Source organism: Oncorhynchus masou, chromosome 30, assembly GCF_036934945.1.
Source record: "Oncorhynchus masou masou isolate Uvic2021 chromosome 30, UVic_Omas_1.1, whole genome shotgun sequence".
Taxonomy (NCBI): Eukaryota; Metazoa; Chordata; class Actinopteri; order Salmoniformes; family Salmonidae; genus Oncorhynchus; species Oncorhynchus masou.
In genome coordinates, this window is record NC_088241.1 from 35,478,764 (window position 1) to 35,496,442 (window position 17,679).

General features: G+C 44.5%; 1 protein-coding gene across 1 annotated transcript in view; it reads left to right on the forward strand.

Moving 5' to 3' along the window:
* The window catches only part of LOC135522582 (plexin domain-containing protein 2-like), a 171,457-nt gene that overhangs the window by 78,345 nt on the left and 75,433 nt on the right, over nt 1-17,679 (forward strand). The window contains exons 3-5 of the mRNA XM_064948983.1: nt 104-250; nt 2,358-2,427; nt 17,326-17,448. Of these exons, the coding sequence (XP_064805055.1) occupies nt 104-250; nt 2,358-2,427; nt 17,326-17,448 (340 nt within the window). The remainder of the gene's footprint in view (nt 1-103; nt 251-2,357; nt 2,428-17,325; nt 17,449-17,679) is intronic.

Sequence of the window (17,679 nt, forward strand, 5' to 3'; positions counted from 1 at the left end):
ATGCTTTTCGTTTCGGGTTCTAATAGAACTTCTATAGACCGTCTGTAAAGGGATACTCCAAATGAAGTGTAACCAATCAGTGCTTTTGTTTTGTGTCCAACAGGAGGACACAGATCACAACTACTACACATCGAAGACCTACGGCCCCACGGACCCCATGAGCAAAGACTTGTGGGTAAACGTTGACCAGATGGACAAGGACAAGGTGAAGATCCATGGCATCCTGTCCAACACTCACAGGCAAGCTGCGGTAAGACAACCTTCCTCTCAGATTCTGATTAGAAGTGTAGACACCTTGAGGTTGTATGATATCATATAGACTGGCATCAATGGGGCATTGGTCAGACTGCAGGGGGAGATGAACGCCTGCAGCAGTATGGTGAAATTGCCCCTAGACGCTGATCTTGGGTCAGTTTTGCATTCCCCTACTAATGGTTAATGTTAGGATTGGGGGGAGATCCTAGATCTGTACCTAGAAAAGCTTCACTCCGGAGCACAAACAGGTGTACCTTGTGAGGCGCATACTGCGGAGGTCTCCCAGATGCTTTGGGCTTTGCATCACAGGTCCTTATATGGTCAGGAGACAGAGAAAAGGGTGGCAATGACAAGAGGGAGGAGAGTGGATGAAGTCACTTATAAAAGTGTAACCGAGGAAACAATGGAACAGTGGCCCGACCACAACAAATGAAGACACAAAATGGAGTTTCACATTGTGTATTCTCCCCAACCTCCTTCAATCACTAGATGATGGATTGAACTATACAAACTGGGGCACAGTTTCCCTTTTAACTGAAGAGGGCAGCTTTTATTCTTCTTCCACAGTGAAAGAAGGGAGGAAGTGGGATTGGGAAGTTTTCTCAGGCTGTGTCCCAAATGCCATCCTCTTCCCTACATAGTGCACTACCTTTGAACTATTGGCCCTGGTTGAAAGTAGTGCACTACATTGGGAATAGGGTTATTTGGGACATACAGTACACTCAGACATTGGCTGTGTCCAGAGAATCAATATGTTTATGCTGGACATAAATGCTCCCCTCTTTCCTCCCATCTGTCATTTGAAAGTGAATGGTCATTGAGGCAGGAGAGAAGAGGAGAAACAGGCTAAACTGAGCGCTACATCACATCAGGCACGGGCCATTTGGCCTGGGGATATCAGTGCCAGCCAGCCCAGCCGGCGGTACCAAACCCCATTCAGACCAAACAAGGACCTTCACTGTGCAGGGCACTACTTTTGTCCAGAGCCCATAGGTCAAACGTAGTGCACTATATAGGAAATACGGTGCCATTTGGGAGACACCCACAGAGGACAACATGAGGGGGCTAGGGGTGGCAGAAATATGTCACAGTATGTGTAGTGTTGATTTCTGGCACTATGCTGTGTCAGTCCCAGAGTGTTGGAATACCCACATAGCATAGTCAGTCAATAGGTTCGTAAAAAACAACAAGAAAAACACAGAGGTCGAGTTCATCAAAATGAAGCAGAGAAGCTGGGCTGTTGAAAGTCTGTGTTTAGTCATAGTAATTGACTGTGGTGGGCCGCAGCATTACTTCCTCTGGTTGAATCCTGGATCATGCAGCTGCGTTTGCCATGGAGTTATGCTCTCTATTCTCTATCATACCCAGCATATGCTATAGAAACACTCGGGAATAGGGTGCCATTTGGGACACATGCCATGATAGAGTCCTGTAGTGACTCAAGTGAGTGTAGTGTCCTGCTGCCTCGAAGCAGTGCTGTAAACATTCACCTTGTCACAGTAATCGATTCAGTTACTCTATCTAACACAGCAATAGTACCAAACAGTGTGGTAGAGAGTAAAATCCAAATAGCATATGAATTCATAAATCTATAAATGTTATACCTTACTAGGAATATACTGTAGTCAGCTCATTCAGGCTTTTTTTGCTGGTTGTTATCAACACATTTTAGTACTAATCTTGTTTTGACCAGAAATTGTTATTGAAAAATTACTGACAAATACATCTACTTTTATGTTCGAGCTCTTGGCTGAGTCTGCCCTTGGGGGGAAAAAAGGTTTTCCATTGGGGAAACATGTTTCATCAAACTTCATGAAGGTCTCTGAAACTCATAAATGCTTTCTTTTCATAACCACAATGGTGTGTATTTTATCCTGGGAGTTTTACATTTGCTTGAAAACAATTCACAACTTGGCTCGTGGTCAAATTTAAAGTCAACTACCACAAGGACTGAAAAAGGTAGAACACTGGGAATTGTCTCTCCCGAGTGCCTCTTTGTCAACACCTTCTTTCTCTGACTGAAGTTTAATCCTAATGAGTATTTTTCTGTATTTTCGGAGCTCTCTTTCTGATCTGCGTCATCTGTGTTTTTTTTCATGCAGAGAGTAAATCTTTCCTTCGATTTTCCCTTCTATGGACATTTCCTGCGTGATCTCACCGTGGCAACTGGTGGTAAGTGAACAACCTCTTCCTGAGCGACAGTGTTGATGTGATTGAGGGAGATGGAATTGATGCGAGCAGAGGGGGAATGGTGTGTGTGTGTGTGTGTGTGTGTGTGTGTGTGTGTGTGTGTGTGTGTGTGAGTGTGTGAGTGTGTGAGTGTGTGAGTGTGTGTGTGAGTGTGTGTGTGTGTGTGTGAGTGTGTGTGTGTGTGTGTGTGTGTGTGTGTGTGTGTTTCATTTTTTTTGCTTAGCATTGGAATTATACATAGCATATTATTATTATTATTATTAACCTTTTATTAAGTCATACTGAGACTAATGTCTCTTTTGCAAATGAGCCCCGCACAATACAAAACAAACATATCAATAGGCAGGTATAGATAAACATATATACAGTGGGGCAAAAAAGTATTTAGTCAGCAACCAATTGTGCAAGTTCTCCCACTTAAAAAGATGAGAGAGGCCTTTAATTTTCATCATAGGTACACTTCAACAGACAAAATGAGAAAAAAATATCCAGAAAATCACATTGTAGGATTTTTTATGAATTTATTTGCAAATGATGGTGGAAAATAAGTATTTGGCCAATAACAAAAGTTTATCTCAATACTTTGTTATATACCTTTTGTTGGCAATGACAGAAGACAAACGTTTTCTTTAAGTCTTCACAAGGTTTTCACACACTGTTGCTGGTATTTTGGCCCATTCCTCCATGCAGATCTCCTCTAGAGCAGTGATGTTTTGGGGCTGTCGCTGGGCAACACGGACTTTCAACTCCCTCCAAAGATTTTCTATGGGGTTGAGATCTGGATACTGGCTAGGCCACTCCAGGACCTTGAAATACTTCTTACGAAGCCACTCCTTCGTTGCTCGGGCGGTGTGTTTGGGATCATTGTCATGCTGAAAGACCCAGCCATGTTTCATCTTCAATGCACTTGCTGATGGAAGGAGGTTTTCACTCAAAATCTCACGAAACATGGCCCCATTCATTCTTTCCTTTACACGGATCAGTCGTCCTGGTCCCTTTGCAGAAAAACAGCCCCAAAGCATGATGTGTCCACCCCCATGCTTCCCAGTAGGTATGGTGGTCTTTGGATGCAACTCAGCATTCTTTGACCTCCAAACACGACGAGTTGAGTTTTTACCAAAAATGTATATTTTGGTTTCATCTGACCATATGACATTCTCTCAATCTTCTTCTGTATCATCCAAATGCTCTCTAGCAAACTTCAAACGGGCCTGGACATGTACTGGCTTAAGCAGGGGGACACGTCTGGCACTGCAGGATTTGAGTCCCTGGCGGCGTAGTGTGTTACTGAGGGTAGGCTTTGTTACTTTGTTCCCAGCTCTCTGCAGGTCATTCGCTAGGTCCCCCCGTGTGGTTCCGGGATTTTTGCTCACCGTTCTTGTGATCATTTTGACCCCACAGGGTGAGATCTTTTGTAGAGCCCCAGATCGAGGGAGATTATCAGTGGTCTTGTACGTCTTCCATTTCCTAATAATTTCTCCCACAGTTGATTTCTTCAAACCAAGCTGCTTACCTATTGCAGATGCAGTCTTCCCAGCCTGGTGCAGGTCTACAATTTTGTTTCTGGTGTCCTTTGACAGCTCTTTGGTCTTGGCCATAGTGGAGTTTGGAGTGTGATTGTTTGAGGTGGTGGTGGACAGGTGTCTTTTATTTTGATAACAAGTTCAAACAGGTGCCATTAATACAGGTAACGAGTGGAGGACAGAGGAGCCTCTTAAAGAAGAAGTTACAGGTCTGTGAGAGCCAGCAATATTGCTTGTTTGTAGGTGACCAGATACTTATTTTCCACCATAATTTGCAAATAAATTCATAAAAAATCCTACAATGTGATTTTCTGGATTTCTTTTTCTCATTTTGTCTGTCGTAGTTGAAGTGTACCTATGATGAAAATTACAGGCCTCTCATCTTTTTAAGTGGGAAAACTTGCACAATTGGTGTCTGACTAAATACTTTTTTGCCCCACTGTATATATACACATTAAATACACATTAAGATACAAAACACAGTTAAATTAAAAAATATATATTGTTTGTTATAAAAATACTCAGACAGCTGTCTGAAATGCCCTAGGGACACCTAAGCGTCCAATCGAAACGTCTTTTGGACATAATTCCGACATAGGGTGCAAGGAAGTTAAAGGTTGATTTACCTCCTAACTCTCTCGACACCAAAGTAGTCTCCAGAGTTAACCAATCCTGTGAACAGCCGTTCACTTATTGTTCCACGGCTGAGAAGAGTATGGAATGAGTTTAGAGAAATCATTATCTGGTGGACAGAAGCATTTATTCTGGCGACACTGTAGATAACGGTGTGTTTGAGCGCTTGTGTCTTTGATTTTGTGTTAGCTGTTTGTGTCACTGCTGTTTGTGTTTGTGTGTGTGTCTGAGATTGCTGTAAAGGGATGCTGCAAAGGGTCAAAATGGTTATTTTCAAATCAAATCAAATGTCATTTGTCACATGTGCTGAATACAACACCTTACAGTGAAATGCTTACTTACAAGCCCTTAACAAACAATGCAGTTTTAAGAAACATACAAAAAATAAGGAATAAATAAAAGTAACAAATAATTAAAAAGCATCAGTAAAATAACAATAGCGAGGCAATATACAAGAGGCACCGGTACAGAGTCAATGTGCGGGGCACTGGTTAGTCGAGGTAATTGAGGTGATTATGTACATGGAGGTAGAGTTATTAAAGTGACTATGTATAGATAATAACAGAGAGTAGCAGCAGCGTAAAAGGGGGGGGGGCAATGCATATAGTCTGGGTAGTTATTTGATTAGATGTTCAGGAGTCTTATGGCTTGAGGGTAGAAGCTGTTTAGAAGCCAATTGGACCTAGACGTGGCGCTCAGGTGCGGCAGCAGAGAATTTTAGGGCCTTCCTCTGTCACCGCCTGGTATAGAGGTCCTGGATGGCAGGAAGCTTGGCCTCAGTGATGTACTGGGCCGGACGCACTACCCTCTGTAGTGCCTTGCGGTCGGGGGCCAATCAGTTGCCATACCAGGCAGTGATGCAACCCATCAGGATGCTCTCGATGGTGCAGCTGTAGAACCTTTTGAGGATCTGAGGACCCATGCCAAATCTTTTCAGTCTCCTGAGGGAGAAAAGGTTTTGTTGTGCCCTCTTCACGACTGTCTTGATATGCTTGCACCATGTTAGTTTGTTGTTGATGTGTAGGCCAAGGAACTTGAAGCTCTCAACCTGCACCACTACAGCTCCGTCGATGAGAATGGGGGCGTGCTCGGTCCTCCTTTTCCTGTAGTCCACAACCTCCTTGGTCTTGATCATGTTGAGGGAGAGGTTGTTGTCCTTGCACCACACAGTCAGGTCTCTGACTTCCTCCCTATAGGCTGTCTCATCGTTGTCGGTGATCAGGCCTACCACTGTTGTGTTGTCAGCAAACTTGATGATGGTGTTGGAGTCGTGCCTGGCCATGCAGTTATGAGTGAACAGGGAGAACAGGAGGAGACGCACCGCTGAGGGGCCCCTGTGTTGAGAATCAGCATAGCGGATGTGTTGTTACTTACCCTTACCACAGGCGGGCAGTCCGTCAGGATGTCCAGGATCCAGTTGCAGAGGAAGGTGTTTTGTCCCAGGGTCCTTAGTTTAGTGATGAGCTTTGAGGTCGTTGTGTTGTTGAACGCTGAGCTGTAGTCAATGAATAGAATTCTCACATAGGAGTTCCTTTTGTCCCGGTGGTAAAGGGCAATGTGGAGTGCAATAGAGATTGCATCATCTGTGGATCTGTTGGGGAGGTATGCAAATTGGGGTGGATCTAGGGTTTCTGGGATAATAGTGTTGATGTGAGCCATGACCAGCCGTTCAAGCACTTCATGGATACAGATGTGAGTGCTATGGGTTGGTAGTCATTTAGGCACGTTACCTTAGAGTTTTGGGGCACAGGGACTATGGTGGTCTACTTGAAACATGTTGGTATTAAAGACTCCGACAAGGAGAGATTGAAAATGTCTGTGAAGACACTTGCCGAGCGCATGCTCGGAGTACACGTCCTGGTGACCTTGTGATTGTTGACCTGTTTAAAGGCTTTACTCACATCGGCTGCGGAGAGCGTGATCACACAGTCATCCGGAACAGCTGATGCTCATGCATGTTTCAGTGTTACTTGCCTCGAAGCATGCATAGAAGTCATTTAGCTCGTCTGGTTGGCTGGTGTCATTGGGCAGCTCTCGGCTGTGCTTCCCTTTGTAGTCTTGTAATAGTTTGCAAGCCCTGCCATATCCAACGAGTGTCCGAGACGGTTTTGCACGATTTCATCTTAGTCCTGTATTGACGCTTTACCTGTTTAATGGTTTGTCGGAGGGCATAGCGGGATTTCTTATAAGCTTCCGGGTTAGAGTCCCGCTCCTTGAAAGCGCCACCTCTGGATGAGCGTTTTCCTGTTTGCTTATGGCCTTATACAGCTCAGTGAGAGCGGTATTAGTGTCGGCATCGGTTTGTGATGGTATAAATAGACAGCTACGAAGAATATTGATGAAAAACTCTCTAGGTAGATAGTGTAGTCTACAGCTTATCATGAAATACTCTACCTCAGGCGAGCAAAACCTCGAGAATTCCTTAGATATCGTGCACCAGGTGTTGTTTACAAATATACATAGACTTTCACCCCTTTATTACCAGAGGCTGCTATTCTATCCTGCCAGTACAGGGTATAACCCGCCAGCTGTATGTTGTTCATGTCGTCGTTCAGCCGTGACTCGGTGAAACATAAGACATTACAGTCTTTAATGTCCCGTAGAATATACATGCTGTTAGTTTGTCCATTTTATCCTGTGATTGTACGTTGGCCAATATTACCGAAGGCACAGGCAGATTAGCAACTCGTCGCCTGATCCTCACAAGGCACCCCGATCTCCTTTTGCAAAAGCTTAGTCTCTTCCTAATGCTAATGACGGAGATGAGGGCCTGTTCGGGTGTCTGGAGTAAATCCCCCTAGTCTGACTCATTGAAGAAAAATGATTTCTCCAATTCAAGGTGGGTAATCACTGTTCTGATTTCCAGAAGCTCTTTTCGATCATAAGAGTTGGTAGCAGCGACATTATGCACAAAATAAGTTACAAATAAATAAAATAAAATACCACAGTTGGTTAAGGGCCCACAAAACGGCAGCCATCCCCTCCGGCGCCATGTTTATCTTGCCTCCTCAGTCTGTAGACTGGGAAGTTACTGCCAGCCCAGCCAAATGAGCTGAGGGAGGATTGAAAACCCTCGCCTGACACAGACCGCAGTACAAAACCACCAACAGCCCTCAGCACAAGTCCTCCATGGAAGTTGGTACACAACCACCTACAACACTCAGCATCAATGGCCAGCGTGCTAGACTGGGGGGGGGGGGGGGGGGGGACCACCACTCCCAGTCCCCAACACTGAGCAATACCAACCAGTCCTGGGATCCATCCCAAATGGCACCATATTCCCTACATAGTGCACTACTTTTGACCAGGGCCCACAGGGGCGCGTTGCAGGGAAAAACCAGACCAGGGTTTGGACTTGGAAAATGACCTACACTGCCAAGTGCTGTAATAATAACCTATTGATATACGTACATGTGTATTAGGAGTGATATGACAGTATGAACAAGTGTGTGTGCAAGCATGTGTGCAACAGACCAGAGCGAGTCAGACACGTTAGAAAATAGGCGAGTGTGTTAGTAAATGTTCCAACAGCACTAGGGAGGAGGGAGGATGAGGAATATTTTCCACTGAGAATGAGGGTGAAACCACAATGTCTGCAGTGGTAATTATCACATCAGAGAGTCATGAGTAAACCATACCCAACTATTCCAACAACGTCTGCTCACATTAGACTGTTACAATACTGGTAGAAATATAAATCAGCATCATCATCATCCAAATATATCATTTACTTGATTTATTATTGATCTTTATAGGACAAATTACTGTTATTGGGCAAAGTGAATGTTCTTCCCTAGCTACAGTATATCCAACTACCTCAGAGCTAGCTTGTAAAGCATGGAATAGCCAGAACAGTGTTGTGGTGATGAGAGATGAATAGGGGTGCATCCCAAATAGAACCTTATTCCCTATGTGGTGCGCAACTTTTGGGATTATAAAGGGGAAAGGGTGCCACATGGGACATATACAGTATAGAGGCTGTTAGCAGCTCGCAGCTAGCCCAGAGGAGATAAAGAGTCCTTCAGACAGAGACAGTGTGATGGAGGAGAGGAGGAACGGCAGGCCCCAGAACTCTGCCTCTGTAAATCCGAGCTCAAACCCCTTCGTTTCAGCATCTACCCCTCCCTTCATTCCCCTCTCCATCCACTACTGCTCCACCTCCCAGCCTATCAATCCATTTAGCTAGCCTTTTCCCCTCCTGGCCCTGCCCTTCTCCAACTGTACACTTCCCTCCATTGTAATCGTGTTATCTTCCTGTGAGTGTTGACCTTTCCATCAGTGTGGCGTGGTGTAGGTCTATGAGAGGAGACATACAGTTGAAGTCGGACATCTACATACACTTAGGTTGGAGTCATTAAAACTTGTTTTTCACTCCACAAATTTCTTGTAAACAAACTATAGTTTTGGCAAGTCGACTTTGTACATGACACAAGTAATTTTTCAGACAGCTTATTTCACTTATAATTCACTGTATCACAATTCCAGTGGGTCAGACGTTTACATACACTAAGTTGACTGTGCCTTTAAACCGCTTGGAGAATTCCAGAAAATGATGTCATGGCTTTAAAAGCTTCTGATAGGCTAATTGGCATAATTTGAGTCAATTGGAGGTGTACCTGTGGATGTATTTCAAGGCCTACCTTCAAACTCAGTGCCTCTTTACTTGATATCATGGGAAAATCAAAAGAAATCAGCCAAGACCTCAGAAAAAAATTGTAGACCTCCACAAGTCTGGTTCATCCTTGGGAGCAATTTCCAAACGCTTGAAGGTACCACGTTCATCTGTACAAACAATAGTACGCAAGTATAATCACCATGGGACCACGCAGCCGTCATAACGCACAGGAAGGAGACACATTCTGTCTCCTTGTAGTTTGTCCATGCTCCTAGTGGCCGGAGACTTTAATGCAGGGAAACTTAAATCTGTTTTACTTCATTTCTACCAGCATGTTAAATGTGCAACCAGAGGGAAAAGAAGACTACCTTTACTCCACACACAGAGACACGTACAAAGCTCTTCCTCGCGATCCATTTGGCAAATTCTATCCTCCTGATTCCTGCATACAAGATAAAATTAAAGCAGCAAGTACCAGTGACTCGGTCAATAAAAAAGTGGTCAGAAGAAGCAGATGCTAAACTACAGGACTGTTTTGCTAGCACAGATTGGAATACATTCCGGGATTCTTCCGATGGCATTGAGGAGTACACCACATCAGTCACTGGATTCATCAATAAGTGCATCGAGGACGTCGTCCCCACAGTGACCATACGTACATACCCCAACCAGAAGCCATGGATTACAGACAACATCCGCACTGAGCTAAACGGTAGAGCTGCCACTTTCAAGGAGGGGGACTCTAACCCAAAAGCTTATAAGAAATCCCGCTGTGCCCTTCGACGAACCATCAAACAGGTAAAGCGTCAACACAGGACTAAGAACGAATCATACTACACCGGCTCTGACACTCGTCGGATGTGTCAGGGCTTGCAAACTATTACAGACTACAAAGGGAAGCACAGCCGAGAGCTTCCCAGTGACACGAGCCAACCTGAGGATATAAATTACTTCTATGCTCGCTTTGAGGCTAGTAAGACTGAAACATGCATGAGAGCCTCAACTGTTCCGGACAACAGTGCGATCATGTTTTCTGCAGCCGATGTGAGTAAGGACTTTAAACAGGTCAACTATCACAAGGACGTAGGGCCAGATGGATTACTAGGACGTGTACTCCAAGCATGCGCTGACCAACTGGCAAGTGTCTTCACTGACATTTTCAACCTCTCCCTGTCTGAGTCTGTAATACCAACATGTTTCAAGCAGACCACCATAGTCCCTGTGCCTAAGAACACTAAGGTAACCTGCCTAAATGACTACCAACCCGTAGCACTCACGTCTGTAGCCATGAAGTGTTTTGAAAGGCTGGTCATAGCTCACATTAACACCATTATCCCAGAAACCCTAGATCCACTCCAATTTGCATACCTCCCCAACAGTTCCACAGATGATGCAATCTCTATTGCACTCCACACTGCCCTTTCCCACCTGGACAAAAGGAACACCCATGTGAGAATGCTATTCATTGACTACAGCTCAGCGTTCAACACCACAGCGCACTCAAAGCTCATCACTAAGCTAAGGACCCTGGGGCTGATCACCTCCCTCTGCAACTGGATCCTGGACCTCCTGACGGACTGCCCACCAGTGGTAAGGGTAGGTAACAATACATCCGCCACGCTGATCCTCAACACGGTGGCCCCTCAGGAGTGTGTACTCAGTCCCCTCCTGTTCTCCCTGTTCACTCATGACTGCATTGCCAGGCATGACTCCAACACCATCATCAATTTTGCAGATGACACAACAGTGGTAGGCCTGATCACCGACAACAATGAGACAGCCTATAGGGAGGAAGTCAGAGACCTGACTGTGTGGTGCAAGGACAACAACCTCTCCCTCAACGTGATCAAGACCAAGGAGATTGTGGACTACAGGAAAAGGAGGACTGAGCATGCCCCCATTTTCATAAACAGGGCTGCAGTGGAGCAGGTTGAGAGCTTCAAGTTCCTTAGCCTCCACATCACTAACAAACTAACATTGTCCAATTACACCAAGACTGTCGTGAAGAGGGCACGACAAAACCTATTCCCCCTCAGGAGACTGAAAAGATTTGGCATGGGTCCTCAGATCCTCAAAAGGTTCTACAGCTGCACCATCAAGAGTATCCTGACGGGTTGCATCACTGCTTGGTATGGCAACTGATCGGCCTCTGACTGCAAGTCACTACAGAGGGTAGTGCGTAGGGCCCACCTCATCACTGGGGCCAAGCTTCCTGCCATCCAGGACCTCTATACCAGGCGGTGGTAGACTCCAGCCACTCTAGTCATAAACTGTTCTATCTGCTACCACACGGCAAGCGGTACCGGAGCGCAAGTCTAGGTCCAAGAGGCTTCTAAACAGGTATTCTTCTTAAACTGCATTGTTGGTTAAGGGCTTGTAAATAAGCACTTCACTGTAAGGTTGTATTCGGCGCATTTGACAAATAACATTTGATTTGATTTGACACATTGAAATAAATCACATGACAACACAAAACAAAGTGACATAAGACGTGGTGTCGTGACATGATGTGTTGCGTCAACTTTTTGATATGAATCACCTCATAACAGACGTAACAAGAGGTGGTGTTCTATAAAGTGTTGCTGGTGCTGTCAGGGCCAAGCGTTGAGCAGCGTCTGGCGGTTGGAGATTGTAGCGGTAACGACAGGCACTGTCTGTCAGAATATGTGTTCCAAATGTCACCCTATTTCCTATATAGTGCACTACTTTTGACCAGATCTCTATGGGCCCTGGTCAAAGGTAGCGCACCATATAGGGAATAGGGTGTCATTTGAGACACAACCAGAGTGGTGATATGCAATCTGATCCCTCTGAAAACTCCAGCTGCCAGAGAGTGCCACGGTAGAAATGCAGCTGTGTGGTGTCTTTACTAGGACAGCACCCCTGAAATAAACAGCACAAACGGAAACACACACACACATTTCACCCTCAGCGCCAGATTCCTCTGTGCACAAGTATTGGGCTTGTCGTCTCTGTTTTTCTCCAGGCACATTTTGGTTAAATACTTTGTTTCATGGGGATGCCACAGGGCTGATGTAGATGCTCGTCACAGAAGCCCCAAAGGAGTGTGTGGGATGCAGTGGAACAACAAGGCAGCTCGTAAACACATACGCATACACACACACGCACGCACGCACGCACGCACTTAATGAAATCCTCTTCCAGTCACACACATTTGCACACTAACAGGCAAACAGAGGAAGGAGAAAGACACAGGTGGTCACTCAGTATGCACCCACTGGGCTCAGACATCAATTCAACGTCTATTCCACATTGGTTCAAGGTAATTTCATTGAAATGATGTGGAAACAATGTTGATTCAACCAGTATGTGGGGAGACAGTAGTGAGACCAGTTGTTTCTCCTCTCTTCCTGTCTGGCCTTCTCTATGCGTGTCCTAAAGCCCCTGTCATTTTGACTACACAGGAACAACGAGGACAGCCTCTATCTTAATTGAAGAGGTGGTTTTCTCTGCCGCTGTTTGGAGATAAGCCAAGATAATGGCCAGATACACTGCAAATGTTTGTGTCGGACATATATGTGTGTGCGTATCTGTGTGCATGTGTTCCTTCTATCCTGGCTGCTCGCTGTTCCAGACAGCTGTTTTAAACTCTGAAATCTCTCCAGAACTAACATAGGCTCAGTATGGAGAAACAACTAGCTTGTTTGGACAGAATGTCCAATAAAGTAGAACGGCTGGTCAAGAGGTTGTGGTAATGATTCCTCCAGTATATACAGAACAGTACTCCCTGATACCAGAATATATAAACAGGGCTGAAAATGGAACAATCTCCTTGTTTCACCTCTACTCCCTCTCTATTTGGCATTGTCTCTGTGTCTGTCTCTCCATCTCTCACTTACTCTCTCTTTCTTTCTCTTTCTCACCCTCTATCCCGCTCTCTCCGTCTCTCACACTCCCTCTTTTTCGCTTTTTCATTCGGCTACCAATTGTCCTGGCTGAATCGTTCATCATCTACTGTCCAGTCCCCCTCCTTAAAGTGATGGCCATAACAAGTTTGCCTGCCAGAAAGCCTAGCGGTTAGAGCGTTGGGACAGTAGCCAGAAGGTTGAGTGTTCAAATTCCAGAGTTAGCACGGTGGAAATATCTGTGGTTCTGCCCTTGAGCAAGGCAGTTAACCCCCATAACAACTTCCCCCTGGGTACCAATGATGTCCATCAAAGCTGCCCCCCTGCACCTCAGAGGTTCAGAGGTGGTTGGGTTAAATGCAGGAAGACATATTTCAGTTGAATGCACTCAGTTGCACAACTGACTAGGTATCCCGCTTCCCTATTGAATGGCTCTCTTTCTGGGTGTCTGTTCTTAAGCGTATTGAGAGACTGACTGATTTCTCCCAGGCTGTCGGATGGCTGTTTTTCTGTTCACAATAGATTGTTAGAAAAGTCTCTCTCATTTACCCAGCGAAGCAGGCACAGAGCCAAAAGTCTCCTAACAGCTTTTAACATAGAGTGTGTCCCTGATGGTCATTGTGTGGTTATGATGCAGGCCTGCACTGTACTTAGTCTGGGCCCCTATGTGCTGTTTCTAGATAGAAAGAAAGAAAAGAGAGAAAGATGGGGGAAACAAGGTGTGGCGTAGAAAAGGAAAGTTAGATAAGGTACATATTTGGGCTGCTGTTGGGTAAACACTAGAGCTGATGGAATGCAACGATTGAGTCGGAGTTAAATAATTTGGTGTCAAACTCCCCCAGTGTGTTGTGTGAGAAAGAGAGGGAGAGAAAGAGAAAGAGAGAGAGTTAGATGAAAGGATAAGGCTAGGTAGACTACTATATCCCCTCTCAATCTCCTCTCTCTCCTTACCTTGAATGTCTGGCTCTCTCTCTCTCTCTCCCACCCTCATCCGTGTTTACCTAGTAGGCCCACAGGTATGCCAACTGGAGACAAACACAGGCCAGGTAGACTCAACTTCCCCTCCTACTACTCCTCCTCCTTCAATACCTCTCATCCTCCCCTCCTCTATGACCAGATAGACTCAACTCCCCCTCCTCACCTCATCCACCTCCTCCATGGCCAGGTAGACTCAACCCCCCCCCCCCTGCTCCTCTCCTACTTCTATCCTCCTGTTCTCCCATATCTCCACAGTTCTGAGTTCTGCTGACTGCACTGGTGGGGGCACACAGATATACACACACCCACTGTGCTGAGTGGGGGCTACACTTGACTGTGGGGTCCTTAAGAACAGAATTGATTCCTCACTGGGAGGGACTGTGCTCTTGGCCTTTCTCGTGATGTATTTTTTACAGCCTTTGTTGAAGACACATGATGACACAAAGTGGCGGTGAATTGACTGCAGCTATGTGTGACCTTTTAAGAATGCTTTTTTTTGCTATTTTTAGCTATTTTTTCTCTGTGGTTTTTACTGTCAAAGTTTCAGTCTCGAATCGCTGTTAGCCCCCCCCCCCCAAAAAAAAAAAAAAAAGCAAGAAGGAAAGGGAAGATGAGGACATGCAGCCATTTTGATTTATTTAATGTATCTTCACAGCAGCTGACTTTGCTATACCTCTCTGTCACAGAATAAAAAAATATTTTGTTTCTGGCATCATCAACGTTAATGTACCCCTCTATGTAAAGAATATTTCCTTAAGATGAATAGCCAGGACTTTTTGTTTCACAGGGGCACATTAATAACAATGGCAACTGGCTGATAAGCAGTAAATTATGCAGGTCTACTTTGTGTTGATTGAGTATGGTGTGCTCAGCAGACATACTGTATATATTTATCCTTAATGCTGTTTGTAAGGACACATAAATTGCATAATTGGCATATACATTACTCTTACTGAATTTCCACATGGGTGAGGATATTGGAAATGTAATCAAGGCCTATTGGATGATAACTTGCTTTTAACTAGGACAGAGGAATTTATAACTGACTTAACATAGGTACAGCAAATCCCCTTATTATATGGGAAACTTTTAAATGTGGCAAACTGGATGGTGTATGGGGGAAAAAAAATGTCATCTTCAACATAGAAATGCTACTTTGTAGAATAACAGTGAAGACATCAACACTATGAAATAACACATATGGAATCATGTAGTAGCTAAATAAGTTTTAAACAATTTTGTAACCGTTAATTACCTAATCAAGTCAGTGAAGAACAAATTCTTATTTACAATGATAGTCTACCCCAGCCAAACCAGGACAACACTGGGCCAATTGTGGGACTCCCAATCACAGCCAGATGTAATGGATTCGAACCAGGGACGTGGTGACACCTCTAGCACTGAGATACAGTGCCTTAGACCACTGCGCCACTCGGGAACCCTGGTTAAAATATTTGAGATCCTTCAAAATAGCCACTCTTTACCTTGATGACAGCTTTGCACACTCTTGGCATTCTCTCAACCAGCTTCACCTGGAATGCATTTCATTTAACAGGTGTGCCTTGTTAAATTAATTTGTGGAATTTCTATACTTAATGCGTATGAGCCAATCAGTTGTGTTGTGACAAGGTAGGGATGATATACAGAAGATAGCCCTATTTGGTAAAAGACGAAGTTCATATTATAACAAGACCAGCTCAAAAAGCAAAGAGAAATGACAGTCCGTCTTTACTTTAAGACATGAAGGTCAGTCAATACGGAAAATGTCAAGAACTTTTAAAGTTTCTTCAAGTGCAGTTGCAAAAACCATCATGAACTATGATGAAACTGGCTCTCATGAGGACCGCCACAGGAAAGGAAGACCCACAGTCACCTCTGCTGCAGAGGATAAGTTCATTAGAATTACCAGCTTCAGAAATTGCAGCCCAAATAAATTCTTCAGAGTAACAGACATATCTTAACATCAACTGTTCAGAGGAGACTGCGTGAATCATGGTCGAATTACTGCAAAGTCACATCTACTGTACTAAAGGACACCAATAAGAAGAAGATACTTACTTGTACCAAGAAACATGCCTAATTGGAATTAGACTGGTGGAAGTCTGTCCTTTTGTCTGATGAGTCCAAATTTGAGATTTTTGGTTCCAACCACTGTCTTTGTGAGACGCAGAGTAGGTGAACGGATGATCTCCGCATGTGTGGTTCCAACCGTGAAGCATGGAGGAGGAGGAGGCGTGATGGCACAATTTACCAGCATGGCTACCATAGCAATCTGGGTTGCGCTTAGTGGAATGTAATTTGCTTTTCAACAGAACAATGACCCAACACTTTTTGACAAAGAAGGAAGAGTGACAAAGTGCTGCATCAGATGACCTAGCCTCCACAATCACCCGACCTCAACCCAATTAAAAAATATATATATTTCACCTTTATTTAACCAGTAGGCCAGTTGAGAACAAGTTATCATTTACAACTGCGACCTGGCCAGGATAAAGCAAAGCAGTGCGACACAAACAATAACACAGAGTTACACATGGAATAAACAAATGTACAGTCAATAACACAATAGAAAAAAAGAAAAACAAATTGAGACAGTTTGGGAGTTGGACCACAGAGTGAAGAAAAAGCAGCCAATAAGAGATATGATGATACTGTACGCTGATGATTCATGTTTTCTTTTAAATCCACAACTTGGATCCCTCCACAGCCTCATAGGGGATCTAGATATTTTTTCTAACCTCTAGATTACAACCAAATTAAGATAAGTGTTCTATATTCCGTATTGGATCACTGAAGAATACAACTTAAAATGGGCCACACGCACACAGTCGTGAAGAATGCGCAACAGTGCCTCTTCTCATTCAGGAGGCTGAAAAGATTTTGCAAGGGACTTCAAACATTGTGCTTATATTTGTCCTTTTTCACGTGTGAATTGGAAATGTGTTTTTGGAATATCCCCACTCTCCCTGAGACACCTGTGGAAAGTGGAACCACATCCAATCTCTGCCATTATCAACAGCAACACTTGGAGCAATTAGGTTTATATGCCTTGCTCAATTCAAAACTGGTGACCTTTTGGTTACTGGGCCAACGCTCTAACCATGAGAGTAATTGCTAGTGTTTATACTGTATGTGCGTATGGTTTGAGTGTGAGGCAGAGAAGGAAGCTTAGCCTGGGAAGATGACATGGACATGCAGATTGTTGTGTTGTGGCAACTATTGTATTTAATGAGTAATATCTGCTGTATGTTTCCCCCTCACTCAGGGTTCATCTACACAGGGGACGTGGTCCACAGAATGCTGACGGCCACCCAGTACATCGCCCCCCTCATGGCCAACTTTGACCCGAGTGTCTCCAGGAACTCAACCGTCATCTACTTCGACAATGGTACATTTTTATTTTATTTACTTGACCTTTATTTAACTAGGCAAGTCAGTTAAGAACAAATTCTTATTTACAATGACAGCCTAGGAACAGTGGGTTAACTGCCTGTTCAGGGGCAGAATGACAGAGGACTTGAACTTGCAACCTTTCGGCTGCTAGTCCAACGCTCTAACCACTAGGCTACCCTACCGGCTACCCTGCCGCCCCACATGGCATTCAATGTCTTTTCTGTCT